At 39.8% G+C, this 22,741-nt stretch overlaps 1 protein-coding gene across 6 annotated transcripts in view; it reads left to right on the forward strand.

Moving 5' to 3' along the window:
- HYDIN (HYDIN axonemal central pair apparatus protein) overlaps positions 1–22,741 on the forward strand; it is a 335,806-nt gene that overhangs the window by 75,782 nt on the left and 237,283 nt on the right. For all 6 annotated transcript variants that reach the window (XR_002806835.2, XM_023637294.2, XM_023637295.2 and 3 more), the window contains exons 8-10: positions 4,201–4,402; positions 10,130–10,313; positions 22,111–22,210. Coding sequence is in view for 5 of the 6 variants with exons in the window: in XM_023637294.2 (XP_023493062.2) it covers positions 4,201–4,402; positions 10,130–10,313; positions 22,111–22,210 (486 nt within the window). In the remaining variant the exon portion in view is untranslated. The remainder of the gene's footprint in view (positions 1–4,200; positions 4,403–10,129; positions 10,314–22,110; positions 22,211–22,741) is intronic.

The following is a 22,741-nucleotide window of genomic DNA, read 5'->3' on the forward strand; positions in this document are numbered from 1 at the left end:
TTTTTAAACAATGAAATATTTCAAATAACCACAAAAGCACAGAAATAATATGATCAACAACTATTATATTTAACACTTCTCAACGTTTTGCTGTACACATTTCTTTCAGATGTTTTATTTTCTGGATAACTAAACTGATTATAGATTTGAAGTCACCTTGTTACTCTTACCTGATCTAACTCCCATATCATAGTCCTCAGAAGAGCTGTATTGGGTGCATTTTTATGCCATTCTTACATATTTACTTATCCGAAAACAATATGTACTATTGTCTCAAGTGGTTTTAAACTTCACATAAATGGTATATCATTTTCCCAACTTCACTGTTTCATTCAACATTATGTTTTAAAGATTTAAACACATAGATACATATAGCTGTGGTTCATTTTAACTAAGGCAACACACTCTAGCATGTGACAATACTATAATTTATCTATTCTCTCATTGAGTATTAGGATGTTCCTAGAGTTTTGCTATTACAGTAATTCTGCAATGAGTATCTTGTGTATGTCTTCTCGTGCAGCTGTGTGAGATTGTCCTTAAGGACGAACATCTGGAAGTCCAATTGCCGAGTTATAGGGCAAATGGATCTTGAGCTTTACTGGATAGTAAATTGGTTAGTCAGATGGTTGCACCAATTTGTGTCTCCATCGCAGTACATGGAAATTCTTGTTCCACATCCTTGCCAGTATACTGCCAAAACAGCATTGTCAAACTGTTGGACTTTTGTTTATCTGATGGTTATGAAATGGTATTTTATTTTGTATTTCCCTCGTTGCTAGTACTATCTAGCAGCTTTCCATGTTTCCTGGAGGCCCTGTAATCCTTTTGTACATTAAAGTTTTGGATCAGTAATGTATTTGTATATTCAAAAATTAAAGCAATATTTTAGAAGTATATATTGAAGGTGTTATTTCCACCCTATCTCATTCACCGTGCCCCTGCTCTCGATTTATTGATTTCTTGTATATCCTTGCAGTGTTCTTATGCAAATAAGTGCAAACAGGAATGCATAATCTTATCTTCCCCCCAACACAAAAATAACATACTATGTAAGTTGTTCTAAACTTTGCTTTTTATACTTAATCATATATCCTGGAGATCTTTTCCCATCACTGTGTACTTTTTTTATACTTGCACAGTATTCCACTTTTAGGTATAGCACAGATCATTCAACCAGCCTTCTCTTGGTGGGTGCTTTGGCTGTTTCCACTCTATCATTATTAAGAACAATGCTGTAAAGAATACCCTTGATCTTGTTCTGACTCACATATGGGATAAATTTCTAGAAGTGGGCCAGAGGAAAATAGTTTTCTAATTTTGATGGGTATTTTGATCTGTGTCAACAAATTCACTCCATAGAGTGTGGAAGAATGGTACCATTTTGCATTCCCACAACAATGTATGAGAGTGCCTTCTCCCACAGTCTTGACAACAATTTGTGTTCAAACTTTTGTTTTGTTTTGCAATCTAATTGGAGAAAATGGAGTCTAAATGCATCTTTAGTTGTATTTCTTTTCTTATGAGAGAAGTTGAACATCTTTTAATTAATATGTATAAGGGATCTGTATATTTCTTTTTTTGTACCTCTAACCCATTCTTGTATTGGATTGTCTTATTGATTTCTAAGAGATAATTATATATTTGGGGATTTAATCCCTTTGTCTCAGATATGAGTTACAAATATTTTACCTAGTTTTTTTTGTTTTTGCTTATGAATTTTGTGCCATGCAGTATTTTTTTTTCATTTTTTGTAATCAAATTTCTTAATCCTTTTTAGAAGAATCTGGATTTTTTTAAAAAGATTTTAAAAAATTTTTTTCCTTTTCTCCCCAAAGCCTCCCAGTACATAGTTGTATATTCTTCATTGTGGGTCCTTCTAGTTGTGGCATGTGGGACGCCACCTCAGCATGGTTTGATGAGCAGTGCCATGTCCACGCCCAGGATTCAAACCAATGAAACACTGGGCTGCCTGCAGCAGAGCATGCGAACTTAACCACTCGGCCATGGGGCCAGTCCCAGAAGAAGAATCTGGATTTTGAGTCACAATTAGAAAACTTTCCCCTCTAAAGTTATGAAGAAGTTTTCCTGTGTATTGTTCTATTTTTATGGTTTCATATTTCACATTTAAATATTTGATCTATTTGGTATTTATTCTGATGTTAGATGTGAGGATTTTCCATATGGCTACTGAGTTGTACCAGTAGCACTTTTTTTTTTTTTTTTACAAAGTTTATTGTTATCAATGATTTGAGATTCTGCTTTTATTGTATAATAAATTCCAACGTGTATTTGGGCCTGTTTTGACTTTTTATTCTATTCCATTGTTCTGTCTCTTTGTGCTGTTTTAATTACTGAGACTTTATACTATGTTTTAATTCTATCAGTTCCTATTTTACTGAGTTTTTTAACAAAAAGTGTGTTTTGAATTTTGTCAAATTCTTTTTCATCATCAATGGAGAAGATCATATAATTTTTCTCCTGAGATCTATTCTATATTAATGGATTTTCTAATAGCCATCTTTGCATTCCTGAAACAAACTCCACTTGGTTGTAAAGTATCATCCTATTAATGTGCTGATGAATTATGGTTTCTATTTTTTATTTAGGATTTTACATTGATATTCAGAAGTGTAATCAGCCTATATATCGGCCTATTTGTTTTATATTTATCAGATTTTAATAACAACGTTGTACTGAAAATACAATGTGGAAATTAAAACCTAATTGTGTTAGTTTAATAGTGGAATGGACACAGCAGAAGAGAGGATTAGTGAATGTGAAGACAGGTCAGTAGAAAATACCCAAACTGAAGCACAGAGGGAAACAAGGAAGAATGGACCCGAAAAAGCACACACAAAAAACCAAAAAAACAAAAACAGAACAGAAAGCAAAAGCCATGCAGGACCCAGTCAAAAGGTCCACATACGTGTAATTGGAGTCTTAGAAATAGAGGAAAGAATGGGATAAAAAAATATTTTAAGAGATAATGGCTGAGAATTTTCCAAAAATGATGAATGACATTAATCCAAGCTTCACAAAGCTCAGCAAACCCTTAGTAGTACAAATACTGCTGAAAACCAAAGCAAAGAGAATAGCATAAAAGTCGTTGGAGAAAAAAGACACATCACCTTGAAAGGCACACTAATAATACTGATGGCAAACTTCTCCGCTGAAATTATGGAAGCCAGAAGACAGTAAAATAACATCACTCAGGTGCTGAAAGAAAAAATGCTAACTTAGCATCCTTTACCTATTGAAAATATCCTTTAAAAGTGAAGACAAAACAAAGACATTTTTAGATTAAAAGAAGCTGAAAAAATATAGAATTCTGGGTTTCCATTGTTTTCTCCTTCATCATGTTGAAGAAACCATTCCATTGATTTTTACTTTCCATTGTTTCAGTCGAAAAGTTAGCTGTAATTCTAACCATGGGTCTTTTGAGGATAATCTATCTTTTTTCCTCTGACTGCTTTTAGGAATTTCTCTGTCTTTGATTTTCTTTAGTTTCACCGCAATATATTGTGTATGAATTTCTTTTAACTTATCCTATTTGATATTTGTTGGGCTTTTTGAATTGTGAACTGATGCCTTTAATCAATCCTAAAAAACTCTTAACTATCCTCTCTTGAAATATTGTCCTTGCTTCATTACCTCTTTCCTCTCCTTCTGAGTTTCTAATTAAACACCTACACCTTCTCACTCCATCTGCCTAGTCTTTTACCCACTCATTGTGCATTTTCCATATATTTTTATTTCTTCATATTGCCTTTTGTATTTTCTGAACCATCTTCCATTTCACTATTTTTTTCATAAACTTAATAAATTCTCTTATTAAGTATATTCTTAGAGTTTTTAAAATTTAGGTGATTTTTATTTTATTGCTATAAGAGCCTAGAGTGTGGCTCTTTTTCAGAATTTCTAGATCTTTTTTTGATTTCCTATTCCTTGGATATAGCTTCAAACTGATCCTTTGTTTCTTTAAATTGGTAAGCGTAGTTGGGTCATAGTCTATATTTGATGATTCTAGCATCTGATTCTTTGTGGATCTGTTTCTGTTTTTCTTGTATCTTCTGGTTTTAACATATGGACTTTTACTTCTTTGCATGCCTGGTTATGTTGGACTACGTGCTTTTTAAAAAAATGTAGCATTATTCTAGAATAAACCTCAAAATGTGTTTATACTTTGTTAATTTCTAGGTGAAAAAGTGTTTGTATCTCTGTATGGAGCTGCCATAGACATGAATATAAGACTGGACAAGAATTCCTTGATCATTGAGAAAACCTACATATCTCTGGCCAATCAGCGAACGATAACTATTCACAACCGCAGTAACATCATTGCCCATTTCCAGTGGAAGATATTTGCTACCCAGGAAGAGGAAGACAAAGAAAAGTATAGGTTTGTAAGAAAAACTGCCTGTATACTGTAATTTGGGGGAACACAAAACTCAGTGTTTATGAAAAACCAATGACTTTTGTTTTCAACCAACTCACACAATGTCAAATTTTTATAACTTGGTTCCAGTGAACAATACTCCTTTTTTCATTTAAAGAACTTGAGTTGAGCTATTTGGAACACAATGTTGTCCATCCTCAGATAATCTTCACCTGGTTATAATTTATCAGTAGCTAAACTCCTGGATTTTAAAGACCAAATACATCATTCTTCGCTATTCTCTCAAAACTAATCTACATGTGTGTATTTCTTTTCATAACCCTAACTAGATTGATCAGATTTCATAGGGTTTCTAGAAACAATCTCTTTTGGATTGGGATCAATACGGAATTTTTTTTCAGTCAGTGAAAAGATGTTTCTAGAAAGTATAAAGAATGACGAAAAAGAAGGGCTTAGATATAACAGCTTATATATTCTCAGTTTTAGTAGCATTGCTCAATCCCTGATAACCATATGATTTAATAATGATTTCTTGTTGGTATCTTTAATCTTCTGGTTTTTAAAGATACTTCAGGCAGTGGAGAAAATTAAAAAATGGAAAACCAAACAGTTTTGACTAATCTCATCACTGCTAAATTTTGAATATTTCTTTTAACTGAGTCTATCTTTGCCTCTTTTAAACTCAATTTGCAATTTTATCTCCTTCCGTCCTCCCTGAGTTAGCACTTTTGCTGCTTTCATTGGAATTTATTTCAGCCTTTTTTATTTGCCTCTCCATTTTCATTAAAGATTAGCCCTGGGAAGCTTCAAAGCTTTGTTTAAACCAAGTTAGTATGTGATAAAAATAAAATTCTTAGGTCTGTGGAAACCAGGCAGAAAGCCCCCAGTGTGCTGTCCCTAATTGAATCAGAAGGAGCTGTGACAATAACAGGACACAGTGGACCAGAAGCTTTAGCATTCAGACGATGAGCTTTAATCACTGGATTGCCACTGTGTCATCTTTAAAAAGTGAGAAAAGAAAAGCCTTTCCTGCCTGAAACCTTCATTTTGCCTCATGATATAGAAATACCAGTAGTTTAAAAAGGCAAGGGGAAACTGCTAATCCATCACTTCACTTGTCTTGATTTCCCAGCTGACATACGCATACCAACAATCAGATTGGTCCAAGCACGTTTAGAGATAAAATGGGAGAGCAAGTACAAGTAAAGAAACAGCAGATTTGCATTGTCTTTCCTTCACTATCTCTCTTGCTCTTTCTGTTATTTCCTCTAGCAATTTTTTCATAGCAAGGGAACAATAAAGAATAGCATTTTTATAACCATGATTGGAAGCCTTACTTTTATCATCTAGGATCGTGACCCTCCCTTAAACAATGAACTTGAAAAGTGGCTTCACATGCTAAATAAGAATACCTCCATTTTCACTTTGGGTGACACAGAGTGACGTAACTCATGGTTCTCCAAAGTGGATTGGTTGATCTAAGACGAGAGTCTATGGAATGCGCTGCCCCTTTCCTTCTCCCCCCTCCCCAATTTCTTATTTGACCCGGGTGTCTCTTCTTTCCCATGCCCCTCTCCTTCCTTGATATGTCCCCAAGCATGTCACAACTTTCATCTTATTAGCCATGGATTCTTGTCCTGGATGTAACTAGCCATGAAATGCCCATCCTCTCAAAAAGCAAGGCAAATACAGACAGGTTTGCTCTTTACTGAACTTTTAGTTCCTGTCTCAGGGTAGTTGCCCCTCTGTGGGTGGCTGTGCCTTGCTGTGGGTATAGGCCCCTTTCTCCTCCACATCGCAAATTCTCAAATTGTCTCTTAGGCCACACATGAGTGGCAGATAAAGCAGAATGTTCTTATATAGCTTGCTTGTGGGCAGTGGTTTGCTCATCCTCGAGAAGCAGCAGTGAGATCTTTAGCTAATGGTATAAATTCTCTCTGGAGCCCCCAGCGAGACCAGTGCAGGAATCCCTGGCATAATCTTTGCATGACTCTTCTGCTCTTGATGGTGAGCATACTCTTCTTTTGTCCTCTTCCTTCAGCAGTCTCTGCAGTTAAAATGTAGAGAGGAATGTTGACTTTGGTCCCGAACTTAGAACAGAGAAGATCTATTCTAAATGGGCTCATGCATACTTTGAGAAACTGAAATTTCCCTTTGCAGCACCCACAGGACCTGAGTTAAACCTGCCATGTAAATTTTAGGTGAGACCCAAGAGTGGGCCTGCTCCTCTCCAGTTGTAACAGTGGGGTGTCCCAAGGCATTCATCTACAGGAGCTGAAAGTTGACTTCAGGAACGCTAAGTGCTTTAACAGATGCCCTCAAGACCTTATTCCAGCCATCAGGGTTTCTTGTCCTCCAGCATCTTGATGATGTGCCTGGGCAAAGACTTGGATATCTTTTCTCCCAGTAGAGGAATTTCAGTCCTACTCAGGAATAGGAAGCCATATTCCTTTCTGGCAGTCTGTCATTTTCACCCCAGGAAGAATGACTTCTCCTTCTACTGCAGCATGTTGGTACAAACCTCGGACACATGTCCAGATTTGGGGGCCTTGGGCTCATCCCAGGCTCCAGACTCTGACAATGAAGATGTCACTTCCCCTAGGCAGAAGTTCTAGGCTTTAATTTTTTTTCCATTTTTTTAAACCTTCAGTATCAGATGTAGGGACCTTTACAAAATTACTTGTGGGTCTGTCTCCTTTCTGATGTTTTTCTGGGACTTGGAGAGAAATTAATCTCTTCAAAAACGGAGGTTGCATTCATCCCTCCTTACTTCCTCCTCCTTGCCCTGAGGGATTACAAAACATCCTACATCCTTCATGCTCATTCGTATCACATTTTATTATATTCAGAGACTTGGCATGAGTTTTTCGGGATTTCTACTCCCCATTTCTCCATCAAGCTTATGGGATTGTCTCAATGGCTCTAATTCTAGATTTGCTCTGTATAAGAACTCCTAGAATCCTCAATGAAACACCCACAAAGTGATCAGAATGGATTTGTTCCACAACGTTCCAGTGTAGGAAATGACATGTTTCTCTAGATAAATCAGTTTTAATTGGTCTTTGAGCCTTCCACCTGAATAGTAATAAAAATTTAATCTCGGGGCCAGACCAGTGGTATAGTGATTGAGTTCGCATGCTCCGCTTTGGCAGCCCGGGGTTCACAGGTTTGGATCCCAGGTGCAGACCTACCACCACTCTTCAAGCCATGCTGTGGCAGCTTCCCACATAAAAGAGAGGAAGATTGGCACAGATGTTAGCTCAAGGACAATCTTCCTCACCAAAAAATAATTTAAAAAAAGAATCTGAAGACTTGAGTGGTACTTGGTAAGCAGGAAGAGGATTGCTAGTCCTCAGCTTATAACAGTCATCACAGAGTTACTTGGTGTCCAGGATTACATGGTTTGTTTGAAGGTGGGTGGCTTCATCCTTTCCATGCCAAGTGTGGACATGGGAGTATTTCTGCCAGCTGTTAAGTCTGTGGCTCTTAGTTTTTAATCTCCTCAGCATCCAGTTACCACCTCTTGGGTGTGCTGCAAAGGAGCAGGGTGCAGGTCTCTAGCACTTCCAGATGAAGAAGCATTACTGGTTCAACACTACTGTAACTGAGACACAAGTCTTCCCCATTGACTATAGACCGTAGGCTGGACTGTACCTATGCCTGAAGGTAATGGGTGTTGAGGCTACCAGACCATTTGTAAAATAGGTTAAATCCATGGTTTTACTTGAAAGAGAAGGCTGGTGTGTTGTTACGCTCTCTAATGAGAGGTCCCATTATCTGTAAAACAGAACCACCTCTGAATACAAGAGACCATGAATGTCAGCAGGACAAGATTGCAAAACAATAAAGTGAGGTATATAGAAGCCCTTGTTGGAGTCAACTCAGCTGAAGGTGTTGTTTCACACTCCCTTCTTAGACTCTCAGCCGTGGCTTCAATTCTCCATCAGAGAACAAAGAGGAAGACGTCTGGTATCCCCACTCCCCTTTGCATTATAGGGCTGTTACTGATGCAAGAGTCCCAACAGCATGGGAGAAGAATAGCATTTGAGAATTTTTGTTTTGTTCTTTTTTGTTTTCTGGTCTAAGTGTTGAGTTAATCATACTCCTTAATTCATGGAGCATTATCATCCTTGGTCCACACAAAGCAATTTATCCCCACACCCCACACCCATTAACCCCCCTAGATAAATATAATGTTTATGATTCCCATTATTTGTTTAACCAATCCTTCAATCTCTTACATCAAGTTTATCTCATTTTTTTTGTTTTGTTGCTAACACTGTAATGAACCTCTTTGTACCTCTGTCTTTGTTTACATCCATGATTGTTCATTCCTACAGATAGGTATCATAAACTCCACTCACAGGAATATGTGGTTTCCTTTCTTTCTGTGGACTGAGTTCTCTTTGATTTGCCCTGCTCTGCCCAGAAGAATAGAAGGACTGCCACTCTGGTCACCTTGGACACTGCTTCCCAACTAGCAATAAAAGGAAGCACAGAGTGCTTTCTTTCTTGGGACCAGAACACACTGAATCCATTTCTTTGACTTCTTTATGCTCAGTGACCAAAGGACGCTGAGTGCTACAGTTATTAAAAAGAGTTATTTGACATTGCTGAGTATATGGTTTGCATGAAGTCATTTAGAAAATACTTGGGGCTGGGACAGGAATTCAGTGACCTTAGGCTCTCACTGAGCACTCACATTGCTAAATAATTTGTCTCTCACCATTGGTCATGCCAGTAAAATGGTGATGATATGTCCTGAGAGGAGATAAAATTCAGTCATCAAAGTTCAGGTGAAGTAACTGATACCCTGAGTAATGTGAACACAGCTTCAGTGAGGGCAGAGAGCAGAGGGTTGGGGAAGGCTGCTTTTCTGACATTGCGATGGATATTCATGATGGATTTGATGGGTGGATGAGACCATTTCCAGGAGGATGGACTGGAGAGGAGCCTTTTACAAACTTCTTGCTGGTAAGAAGCTAGAAAGAAAGAGAAAAGGAGGTATCTCAGGTGTAGTTGGAGCATTTTATAAGCTTGACAGCTTGATAATTGCCTATGGTTGACATAGGGAGAAACTAGTATTTATTGAGCAACTGCTTTGTCCCAGAAACTGCACCAGGTCCTTGATCACATTTGATCTTCAACTCATCTCTACCATTGAGGACCTCCTATTGTCTCTATTTTATAGGTGAAGGCATTGAAGCTTACAGGAATTAGGTAACTCCCAAAGTCACAGAGCTAGTAAATAGACAACAGAATTAATATCCAAACCTAGTCCTTGCTGGCTCTAGATTCTGTTCTCCAGGTAACTAACAGCTAAGAAAGAATTAAAGCTAAGCAAGGTAAAAGAAACAAAATTGTCCTGTAAGTGTGAGAGGCAGGGTAGCTGTTAAATATTTAAAAAGCAGCCTGGAAGACACTGTTACCTAAAATAAAATATTTGTCCCAGTATACATAAGGTCTCAGGAGTAAGCAAATGGGCTTAAGTAGGACAGGGGGCCCAGGAGGACTTCTTGAAGGAAGTGACTAGAGATGAACAAACTGAGGCTCTTGAGAGGTTAAAGTACAAGGTCGCCCACCCAGTATGTTACAGACTCAGGGCAAGGAGAGACCACCCCAGGGTGATGGATGAGACCATTTCCAGGAGGATGGACTGGAGGGGAGCCTTTTACACACTTCTTCCTGGGAGTGCCAAAATAAATCTCACGTTTCCTGTATTTTCTTTAGAGTCTGTGATCATCTGATCGAAGAGGAAAAGACTGAGACCGACGAGTTTCTTGAAGAGTGCATTGTTGATCCTTCACTCCGAGAACGTCTTTCCATTCTCTCCCACACCTTTGAGAATCAGAGAAAGCTGGTTCAGGCAGACAGCATGCTCTTCTTGAATAACGTTTTCACTATTGAGCCCTTGGTGAGCACATAAATACAATCTGACCCTACAGTAAGCATAGTGGGAGCGCGGGCTTATTTTGGTAGAGTACTCACTCTGGAATTGATATAGTGAGTCCTGAGAGCGTAAAGATTCCATCTGAAGAGGCTCATCCTCATTGTGAGACAATGAGTGAAGATTAAGGGTAAGAATGCTCATAGATCACACTTTCTATGCACCAATCACTGTGGTAAACACTTTATATGTGTTACCTGATTTATCGCATTTGTATGTATATTATATTACTACAATCTTATAAGATATAATCAGTTCCCCATTCTACAGATGAGGAAATTAAGACTTAGAGAAATTTGATAACTTGCTCAAGACCAAACAGTGGCAGTGTTTAAAAATTTATCTCTGATTAGCCTGACCCTAGAGCAGGGTTTCTCATCCTCTGCACTATTGACATTTGGGGTTAGACAAGTCTTTGTCCTGTACATTGTAGGATGAATGCTATTAAACATCCATCTGTGGATGTTTAGCATCAACTGTGACAACTGAAACTGTCTCCAGACATTGCCAAATGCCCCCTGGTGGACAAAATCACTCTGGTTAACTGCTTTGTCCTTTAGTCACTCCATAAATACTTATTGACTGCATGTTCTGTACTGGGCACTGTGTGTGAACAGGCAACGATGAGCAAAACAGATATAGTCTTCGATCTTGCTGTCTCTCTAGTGAGAGCTGAGCCAGAGTTAGAACATGGTCTCTGATTCCACAGACCAAACTCTTGACCACCCTGCCCTACTGCCTCAAAATGAAAGTAGCTAGCATCTTCCATACTGATTATGTGTTGGGTACTGTGCGTTCCCTTATGCTTGGCAGTCACAGAGTGATGTGAGGATAAAGACAGCAATAGAGTTGAGAAAGCCCACTGCTAGTTAGAGCTGCTGGACTGTTACCATTCAAGCCAGTGGAGAGAAGACGTGGGCACAAGGACACATTAGAATACAGGGTCACTTGTGGGAAATGCCACTGACTTGTGTAGACCTGTTTTCCTTATATCTGCACCTCCAAATTGTTTTTAAAGGATATAACATAGAAAAGGAATTCCATGGCTAAATAAGTTTGAGAAACACTGGGTTCAATATTGTTTGAAAGGTTTCTCTGCTGTAAGACCTCTGAAAGTCTTTAATACGGTGATGTGCCTTGTAAATCTTCAAGAGGGAGCCTTCCCTTGGAGACATCCTTTGGGACTAGTGTTTTATGGGACCTGCTGTGTGAATCACTGATGAAGACAGTCAGGACACTAGGTCAGAGGCTGAGGTGATTATCACAGGCTAAGAAGTTGGAGGAGGTTTCTTGGGAGCAGAGCCTTGAATTGGTTCTTCCAGGATGAGACTCTTGCTGTTGTTGAGGAAGATCACCTTGAGCCAACATCTGTTGCCAATCTTCCTCTTTTTGCTTGAGGAAGATTTGCCCTGAGCTAACATCTGTGCCAATCTTCCTCTATTTTATATGTGGGTTGCTGCCACAGTATGGCCACCGACAAGTGGTGTAAATCCACGCCTGGGAATTGAACCCAGGCCACCAAAGTGGAGCATGCTGAACTTAACCACTAGGCACTGGGGCTGGCTCCAGGATGGGACTTTTGAAGAACAAAATTGGGGATGTACGTAGCATAGCTCATCTAAGCCTCCATGAATAGATCAGTTTGCTTGAAGAAAAGGGCTCGTGTAGGAAAACAAGATTGGAGATGTGCATTGAATCTTCTGTCATGTCAGAAGACTGTCCAGGGCTCAGTGAGCAAAGAGATCTTCAGAGACGATGAGTTAGACAAGCAAGAAGTTAAATCAAGATGAACATATAGTCTTGGACAGACAGGACAGGTAGCAAGAGTGAAAACATGTCAAGCCCAAAGATGTTGAAAAGCATTAGAGGTCCAAGCAAGCAAGTGGCTGAGCAGGGCAGAGGCAGGGAGAAACAATCAGGGCTGACAATCTTAGACATGCCTATAAGGTCCAGCATGTGGACAGTCCAAGAGTCTTCCCAGCCGCTACCACAGATCCAGGCTGATGACTGTTGTCCTGTTTCTCATTGCCTTCTGGGAGTGATGGCTCTGGAATTACAAACATTGGTGGTCAGGAGGAGGTGGCAGGCCCACAGGTGAGTCTTGTACATTTCCAGTTCAGAAGTCAAAAGACTAGGGTTAACTCACATTTTCTTCTCCTGATGCTGTCTTTCATGAACCACGCTTCTTGATGGAGATATATGAGTGCTAAAATATGGGATTTAATATGTTTGTTTTTGAATTCCAGATGAGAACTGAGTTGGGCATTCTTAGCACAAGGCATTTTTTCACCATTAGGAAGAAAAATATTTTCTTTAGATAATGACACACAGAAATGGTACTTTTAAGTAATTGAGACTAATTTTGTTTATATTGTTTGGGGAAAATATCACTGCAAATAGGAAGGGGATAATATTCAGTTAGAGTGTAAATGGTCTTTAGGGCATCTGTAATGATTTTGTCTTTTGTGTACACTATTCAAAATTTCATCTCATGATAGTATTCATTAGCTGATTCTTAACAATTTTTGCAAAATGAAAATGAAGGCATAAAACTTTTCTTGTGTCTTCTTAAAGTCATTCTGGTCAAAACAGCAGAACTCAGTGTCAGTTATAGTGAATTATTTATTGATGTTAAATCTCCTTTTTTTTCTTCTTAAAGCTCCTGATAGTTTTATAGAAATACAGTTCTTGTGAGTGTAATATAATCTTACCTTGTACAGTACTTTTGAAGGTATTTGATGGGAAAATTCTACCATTTCATTAGCTTCTTGACCCAAATGTAGAAAATGGGTTTTTTCTACTGTAGAGATTTTTATTTTCTGATAGTGGTAAATAAATGCTAAAGTAGTTTGGGATGAGAGAGTTGGAGAAGGATTTATAGAAAAGATGAGCTCTAAGCTGAATTTTAGAAGGAGGATAAGATTTAATTAAGTGTAAAGGAAGAAGGAAAATGTTTCCAGTTGGAGAAATTATGAAAACAAAGAAAACAGAAAGCATTAGGTTCCTGGCATATTAAATAATAATGAATAGAGCAGTGTTTCTGGAGCAGGAAGTCATGGAAAATATGAAAAATAAGATTTGAAAGGAGAGTGGAGGAAATCTCTGCCTGGCCAACCTGTTGTGCTATAGCCTACAGGCTATTGTCTGCCACAGTGTGGCTCTGCAAACACTGAATCTGAGGGGTCATACTGTATATTCCTTGCAAAAAGGAAGCTTTGTGGTCAAATAAGTTTGGGAAATACTTGGGAAATCCAAGTGGTAGAGCATAAGCAACATTTCCCCATGACCATACACCCCTGTTGTCACACAGCACACCATGGTTATCCGAGACTCACTACAGGGTTTGAAGCAGGAGCATGATGTGTTCAGGATGTTTTAGAAAGATTATCCTGGTAGCCACGTATGGGTTAAACTGGAGGAAGGTGGACAGAGGGTGGAATGAGTGGTGCAGGTTGGGCAGGGGAAATGCACTAGTGCAGGAAGAGTCAAGGAGCCTGAACATCTCTGTAGGCAAGTTCAGGGTGATATGTGAGGATGATGCTGACTCAGATGGTCAGCCCAGTGATAGTCGGAAAGCAAAGGAAGTGGCAGATGTGAGAAATGTTCAAAAGAAAGACATAAAGTGCTTTTCAATTGACTGGCCATTGAGGGTAACACATGGTGAAGAATCACATATCTCCTCAGCTCTGAACTAGAGTGACAGGCAGAATTATGATGTCTTTGATAGAAATTAGCAAGTCAAGAGGTGGTTTAATTCCAAGCTTTGCCAATAGCAAATGTGACCTTAAGTAAGCCATTAGATCTCCCTTGGCTTTGGTTGCCTTGTACATAAAATAAGGATATGGGGTAGGATACTTTTATTCTTTTTGATTCACAAGTTACGATTCTCCGATTTAGGAACAGAGTCTGAACTCCTTAAGGTCAAAGAATACCTTCTCCTCATCTGTGCCCCAGGCCTAGAAAGAGAGAAGGAAGGAATGAAGGAATGGAAATCAATTAATGGTGATGTTTGGTTCCTAAGGTGTTGAATTTGAGATGATAATAGATATCCAAAAAGTTTTGGAAATGCAGGACTAAATTTGTGGAAGGTGAATCAGGAAGGGAGGCAAGATTTGTGAGTATCCTATAGAGGTATTGATTGTAAGCCTGAAAAGCAGATGGAAATTCTAAGAGCAGAACAAAGAAGGAAAATTGCAGAGGGCCCAAGACAGCCCCCTGGTGCTGACCTTTAGAGGCCCTGCAAAGAGAGGAGAGGCTATGAATTGAGAGAAGGGTGGCCGAGAGGAGTACCAGCCAGCTGAGAACTCATCAGTCTGTCTTACATGTCTTTCAACCCTGTTATGCCTGGTTCATCATTTTCTACTGAAGATCTCTTCTGAGTCTTGCTCACGTATCAGATGAGTTATGCCAAATGGCTGCTGTTAAATTTCTGACAGTTGAGCCATGCATCAGCAATTAGTTTTTTATTAGGGTGTGATTCCTTTTAATTAGCTTCTTGATATGAGTTGAGTTCACAGTAGAAGCAGAGAAGATTAAACCAAGCAGTGTCACCTTCTGATCTCACAATCAATCTCTAATTGATATGCTATTCAAAAAATAAAAATAGGGCCGGCCTGGTGGCAGCATAGTGATTAAATTCGCGTGCTCTGCTTGGGTGGCCTGAGGTTGACAGATTTGGGTCCCAGGTGCAGACCTATGCACCGCTTATCAAGCCATGCTGTAGCAGGTGTCCCACATGTAAAGTAGAGGAAGATAGGCACAGATGTTAGCTCAGCAAAAAGAGAAGGATTGGTGGCAGATATTAGCTCAGGGCTAATCTTCCTCAAAGAAATAAATAAAAAATAAAATGTTGGTGTAGGGGCTTAGAGACCACCTTACTTTCTGATGGGCTCTTCAGCTTCTGTCCACCGCGGAAGGACATTGTCTCCAAATGAAAGAAACTTAAAAAGGAAAAAAAAACTGGTTACTTAGGTTCTGAAAATAAAGAAGAAACAACATACTTATTTTCTCAGATCTATGTCTGTGCATCTTGGTTCTTCAAAATGCATCAGCTAAAACCAAGGTTAGTTTAGCCCTTATTGTCTTCTCTCCTATTGAGTGTTTTATGGGACTCTTTCAATTTAAAGCAAGTACATTCAGGATCAAGAGATCCGTCACTGTCGCTAAAGTGCCCAGAGGTGGTGATGGGTTTGAATTTAGTCAAATTTTATTAATATGATCATGTGAGTAGTTTGACTCAATGCTGTGAGAATGACTGACCAAAACCCTACAGCTGCAAGTTCTTGCTCTGTTCTGCCACCTGCTCACCACTCGGCCACTGGTTAGTGCCATCGCCTTGGCTCACTTTCTTCTCATCAAGCTCATTGCACAGGGTTGCCGTAGGGTCTCTTGTTCGAACCTTGAGGAGCTATGCTGTCTTGTCTTGGGTACTGAAGTGGTCACAGAGTGTAGAAGTGGGAATCTGTCTTTTGAGAAACCCCAGAGGCGTTCATTAATGGAGAAAGGGGGTAGGCAAGGATCCAGAGTGACCACAGAGGGAAGGCAGTTCTGGGCAGATACAGGACAGAGGTCTGGAAGAAATTTTTTTAGCCTCACTTGGTAATTTATTGACATTCTAATAGTAGCCATAATTGTTCTAGTCATAAAAGCATGTGGCATATTACTACTATTTATACCAAGTTCCTCATGTCAATTCTTTTGATAATGTCTTGAAGTATTAATGCAATTCGCCTAAAATTTTCCGTTTATTCCTTACCTAGAGAAGGTATTGGCTTCTGTAAAATACTGATCATTTCTCAAGCCACCTGCTTCTATATAGTTTTTTTCCCCATTGGAAAGGAATTGTGAAATTGAGTCTGTTATGCATGTTTTCTCCTTCCAGAAAAGCAGGTGGAATCGACTACTTTCAAAAATATAATATTCTATTTTGCTAGATGGACTCTGGCTGCACAGAATTTTGACAGTCTCATTCTGTTATATCCTCTGCTTAGGTCTCCTGGGCATTCTGAGTAAGAGAGATTCAAAGACAAAAAACATGATTCAGAGAATTGAGAGGCAGAAGAATATCACAGGGCAAAAAGAGAATTAAGTTTTTGATTTCCATGGGCGTCTAGGAGTCCTCTGAGAAATTACATCACAGATGTGTTGGCCTTGTTTCTCAACTCCGGTGCTGCTGGCTCAGGTCACACTTTAAGATGTAGCGATTTTCTGAATGTTGAACACATGATACTTTCTTAAAAAGAAAGCTCTGAGAATTTAGAGGTATTTGCCCAAACTGGTCCTAGCTGATTGGCTAGCATCAGTGAGCAGGGGAAACGTTTCTGCTTCTGTTTTGTTGTCTTTTCCATCAAAGAAAACTTCATCCAGTATCCCTGAGGAAAAGTCAGCTTAATTTAACTAAGCCTTAAAAAGGGAGAGAAACTTGATAATTCCTTTTTACCGTGTGAGTAATAGTAAACCATGCTCTGTTGTCACCTAAACCTGCAGAAAACATGCAGTTCAGCAATTCAGACTTTGAAAGCACAGCTCAAATTTAGTTTACTTTATTTTTCCCAAATCAGTATAGCATGTGAGCTCAGCAGAACCAGGTTGGGTGGAAGCCCAGATGGCTACCAAAAAGGAAAGATCTAGCTTTTTACTGCAAACCCCTTCCACTTCTTGTACCATTAGCCATGAGTCACATTGCAAATATGTGGGAGCTGACACCTTGGAAATGGACACCAGAAAGGAGAAGGAGGACAGGGATCCGCTGAGAACAAACTGTCCTTGACAAGTCGCAGCTCTTCCGATAGCACGGTTTTCCTATTCTTCAGCCTCCCTTTATCATTGATGGTCTCTCAGATCTTTGTGCTTGGGCAAACCTTTTCCAGTTGTGCTGGTACATTCACTATTGTACTGGAGAAGCAGCGTAGGTGGAGGGAGGCCTAGGGAAGTCTCAGAAACAGCAAGGTTCCTCGTGGCTCATTAAATAACTCAACACCCTTCCTTGCTGGAAAAGACACAAATCTGTTCTCTCCAGAGAAAGGCACGAACATCACACATAATGACCTCGGTTCTGTAAAACCGCGGTGGCATTTTCACTGTATATGGGTTGGAGTATCTCACCCAAGACAGAGAACACCTTTTGTGAAACTTCCTCTGACAGACGGCCAGATCTTAGATCCCCCTTTTAGAAACTTTTCTGGTCATTATTTTGAGAATCAAAATTTTATGAAATTCAGTTTTTTGTCCTATCCTAGGAGATGCAATGGAGTAGAAAAATCTTCTTGCATGTCATGTGCCAATTCAATCTTTACTCTCAATGATATTTAGGGTAGTTTACCTTCAACTTTTTAGCTTCCTTTTTTTTTTTTCTATTTGTCTTTGAGACAACTTTATTTGCTCCAAGTGATGATAAGGAGAGCCATTTTTTCTCTCGCTGATCTGGAAGTTTCTAGAAGAGTAGTTGTGGGTAGTGAAACAGATTATAGCTTCTAATTAGTGCTTCTTTTTTTTCTCTTATTGATTGATGGAAATTTGACTTTAGGAGGATGTTTTTATTTCCCAAGAGAAATTCTTTAAATTTTCCTTAAATATAATAAGATAGCTGAAAACATTTGTTTATGTTGTCAAGAATATTTCCATTTTGGTGGAACGTGATGGAATTCATCACACAGGATAGCAGCTCTTCAAATCATTATTCACTCACCTTGCTGTGGGCTGCCTGGACCCTGACCCAAGCGGGATAACTTGATAAAGATCTACCAGTGTATTTCTCAGGAGCTGCAACATACTGATGTTGACTGTGTCATCCGAGAGAACCTCCTGAGAATCACCTTCTAAGGGAGTTGAACATATGAGCATGCAGGGCGTCCTACTATGTTCGCCAGACAGAAGCACCAGTCATGCTGGCTTCATCTAAACCTGATTATTGCTTGTAATGATTTAAATTTACTCTGGCATTTTTTTATGATGTGAGAAAGGTCACTCCTGACTTCTTGTTATAATTGCAGTGAGGTTCAGGAAGTGAGATTGTCACTCAGCTAACATCCATACCAACCTTCCTCTATTTTGTACGTGGGATGCTGCCACAGCATGGCTTGATGAGCAGTGCGTAGGTCTGTGCCCAGGATCCAAACCTGTGAATGCTGGGCCGCCAAAGCGGAGCACATGAACTTAATCACTATGCCACCGGACTGACCCTGCCAGTATGATTTTTTAAGGAGATCATTTTTAAAGTATACTTTCTCATGATTGTATTAATCACCTATCATGAACCAGTGCAGTAGGTTCATAGACAGCTTTCAGAACATCTCAGCACTGCGTCCATCAAGTCACTTGGTTGTTTGTTCTTGTTCCAGAAGGAAACATGAAGTTCCATTTCCAGAGATATTTAATATTTGTGCAAAAACTGCAATATGGGAGTTTGCTTTAGACCTGAAAATTCAAAATAGCTTCCTTCTAGCAGGTCACTTGATTAATAAGTGAAATGCAGTCATGAGTCCAGGAGAAAAACAAAACATTAGCACATGAAGGAAGTTAATTAAAATATAACTGAAGGCCATTTTGACAATTATTTTCAACAAGCAAGATAATAGTCACTTATGGATTATATGTTATATACTCAGTCTCTCATTTGGAGCAGGAAAGTGGACAGGGATGGGAGAGAAGTCATATATGGAAGGAAAGCAGAACAGCAGGGCTTCTGTGTGATGAGGCTGGTTTCACAGGACTAGGAAGAAAGGATATTGATGTCAGTGCCAGTAGGGAAAATTCTGAATATTTTGGTTTTCAGAAGGAAACTTTAGAAGTGAGCGACAAAGTAAGAAAATTCTTTTCAGAGACATAAATAACATGGAAGTTAATTTCAGAAGTGTTGGAGAAGTAATATGAAATGTTTCAAAGATAGACACGTAAAAGTGGGGTCATTTTAGGCAGATTGCCTGTTTCAAGGGTTTGTTCTTTCTGATTTGCTAGAAAGTGCTGTGTTAAGTTTTTGCTATAAAGAAATAGACGTTCTTTGACTTTTAATCTCTACTGAAAAATAAAAGTGTCCTTGTACATGTTCCCAACTCCTTCAAATGACCTGATATTGAAAGCGTCCCTCTGCGAGAGGAAACCGAATGACCACACTTCAGTTTTCACAGACACGCACAGCCCTCTTAATGCACGTCACCTGCTACCGGCCCAGGAGAGGACTTTAGAATAGGATTTGTCCTTGAATTATCTCCCAGGGCTCAGTAAAAGCTGCAAGTTACCAGCCGATGTCACAGGCACAGTAAAACAACTACAGCCCAGGATAAGGAAGCACTGAGCCCACAGTCCCGTTCACTCAGTCTGAACCCTGTGACTCAGATCCCCTTGCACTGGTGTTCCCTCTCCAAGCAGAGGGGCTTCTCAGCCTTCAGGGAGCCTCTGTGGTACATGATCCTCTCATGGTCACATCTGGACATCAACACGCTCTCCTCTGGTGAGATTCTGGTTGCCTCTCTGGAGCGTGTCCATCCCACCATTTCCAACTCACCAGTTCTGATAATCAGACTTCTTTGATGATGGGTGTCCAAGAGCGCTTCTGGGAGAGAACTTAAGTGTGTTGCTTTCTTGTGTGCCTATGGACCTTGGATTCTCTTGCTCGGATAATGCTTTGGGAAGGAGTCTGGCCCACCCCAAACCAAAAGATCCCTGAATTTGCCCACTTGTACTGAACTCATCTGATTTTCAGTGTATCCTTTTGCAGGCCACTTCCTACCATTCTGGTGAGATCTTTCTAGCATGGGTTTTCTCAGGATCCAAGATGGCTGCTTTGGTCAGTCAGTTTGAATAGGAACAGGTCAGCTGTGTCCATTCTACACCAGAGTCTAAACCCACCAGGGAGATACAAATGTCTCATGGGTTAGGAAGAAGCTCAGGGCTTCAGCTGTTCTGAGATGGGCTACCCGCTGATACACCAGTGAGTGGATGAGCCACCCCTTCTGCCTGGCCTGTAGGCCCATTCTAGCCATGAGTGCTCCTAACATTCCATTTCACTACAACCCCACAAATGAAAAGGGGCCAGGTATTTGCCATGTATCAGAAGGAAACAGGTACTTGTTTCAAGGTTTGGAAAAGCACCACAGTGAAATGCCTAAATAAGTGAAAGTGATTAGGACTTCCCTATTCCCTACGTGATCTCAAAGGGCCCTTTTAGCTCTAAAATGATATGGCTTTTGTGGCTCCAGTTGAGGAGAAAATGGCAGAAACAGGCTATAAAGACGAACAGGCATCTAACCAGACAACTGAGTGGATACGACTGATTCAATAAATATGTGGAGCACTGACTGTAGGCCGCCTCTGGTTTAGGCGCTGGGGATAAAACAATGCCCACCCTCATGGAGCCTTCATTCTAGTGTGCTCAGCTGGGATGTGAGCGCTCCCAGGACCCACATGCCAGTCACAGCCATGACTGCTACTTCTCGGAGGCTCCGAGCCCTTCATCATTCTGAAGTCAGGGCACGCTGCCTGAGAAGCACACTGATCAGACTGTCGCCTGCATCAATAAACCCCAATTGGATCTAGTTTTCTCTTTTCCCCCTCTTGTTTGATGTCTGCATTTTAAACCATTTTGTTATCTGAGCCCCTTTTTTTCCCAGCACTATGTTCATTTCTAGCCCCACTGGAAATAAAATATGCGTTGGGGACTATCTAAAACTGGAGCCTGTTTATCAAGTTGTCTTTCCTTAGTTTTCTATTTAGCTGGTGGGACCCTTTATGGATTTTTGGATGTGTTTATCACTTATGCCCTACTTGGCCCTATTTACAAAAACCATAGGAAAAACACAAATTTTTCCCCCTAATTTTTCCAACGCTTTCATCTTAGTCTTTCCAAGTGACATAAAAATAATATCACCATAGTAAACAGTTATCTACTGAGCTCTTACTATGTACTGAGCCAGGGGCAAAGCATTTGACCTGTGTGTTCTCGTCGGACCTTAGGAAACCCTTTGAAGCAGGTGCTGTTAGCGTCTCCTCTTAGAGCCCTGAGAAGTAAATGAAGAGGCCGCAGGTTATGTGGTTAGTACAAAAATATTTTTCAAAGAATACCTGAAGGGGATTCTGATATGTGGCATGTTGCGTTACAATTTCAGAACTTGGTTTCCTTATTAGACTTTTGAATGGTTGAATTCAAGTGAGAAATATCACACTGGATCAGAACCAAGGTTTGGTCTGGCCATTGTTCTACCTTGGGCCATTGATATGTTTTCACAGAATAAGACTATTTCCTATGTTGTCACCCCAGAAGTTAGGAATGTGGTTCCTCCTTCAAGGAAGTTGAGTACTTCTTTCTCTGTGGCCTGTCTGGACCCTATTTATATAGGCATAGCACTTATCACATATATTATAAAGCATTTGTATACATGTTTATCATCCCACCGAGATGTGAGCTCCAAACAGCCTTGGACCACACCTTTCTTCATCTCTGAAGCCCAGTGCTGGACACACAGTGGCGTATAATGAATGTTCATTTTATATGCAAATTTTAAAAATGCCCTAAAATCCTAGTTTCCCTTAGTAACTAATTATATATTTATGAACCCACTGAAATTGTCTTTGAAGCTTGTTTCCAATTTGCACCACCTCTTAACGAATAATGTAAGTTTACTACCTGTTGGGTAAAATAGCGCTTTCTTTTATTTGCTGTAAAAATATTTCCTTCAAATTTCCTGAAGTTATAGCATAAAAACAACCTTTAAAATCAGTGCCGTCTGTTTATCCTGTTGGTTTTAAATTATTCTTTCATGTTTTTCAGGAAGGTGATGTGTGGCCCAACTCATCAGCTGAGATCACTGTGTACTTTAACCCTCTGCAAGCCCAACTCTACCAACAGACTGTTTACTGTGACATTTCAGGTAAAGACTTCCTATGTGCAGTAAACTCAGGTTACCACATGCCCAGAGCATAGAGTGGGGCACCTGAGTGTGTGTGTGTGCGTGTGTGTGTGCGTTCGGGCTATCAGCAGTGCACCATATCAGCAAGGGAATATTGGAGTCAAGTTATGCACTTCTCACTTCTTTCTAGAATAGATCAAACCCTGAGGGACATTACAATTGTAGTGTGGTGGTGGGGCATGATTTTTAGAGCAGTAAGAATATTACTTGAGACAAATTCTCACAATGTTATTTTTTGTTCTTTGTATAGTATTTGGATACTTAATTTTTTCATTTTTAAGGTTTTATCAAAATAATGCGTACCAAGTGGGATGGGAAGGCAGCCTGGCAATGGCCAGAGATATAAGGAGGGTATACAAGTAGGATGGCAACCCGATGGTTTCATATTAGATATGTGTAGAGGAATTAAGCAAAAAAGTAAACATATTGAGGATAACAGGAGCCTGTATTTTTCATTCTTGGAAGAGGGAGATACAAATGTGGAAAGACGGG

Source organism: Equus caballus, chromosome 3 (genome assembly GCF_041296265.1).
Source record: "Equus caballus isolate H_3958 breed thoroughbred chromosome 3, TB-T2T, whole genome shotgun sequence".
In the NCBI taxonomy this organism is placed as follows: domain Eukaryota; kingdom Metazoa; phylum Chordata; class Mammalia; order Perissodactyla; family Equidae; genus Equus; species Equus caballus.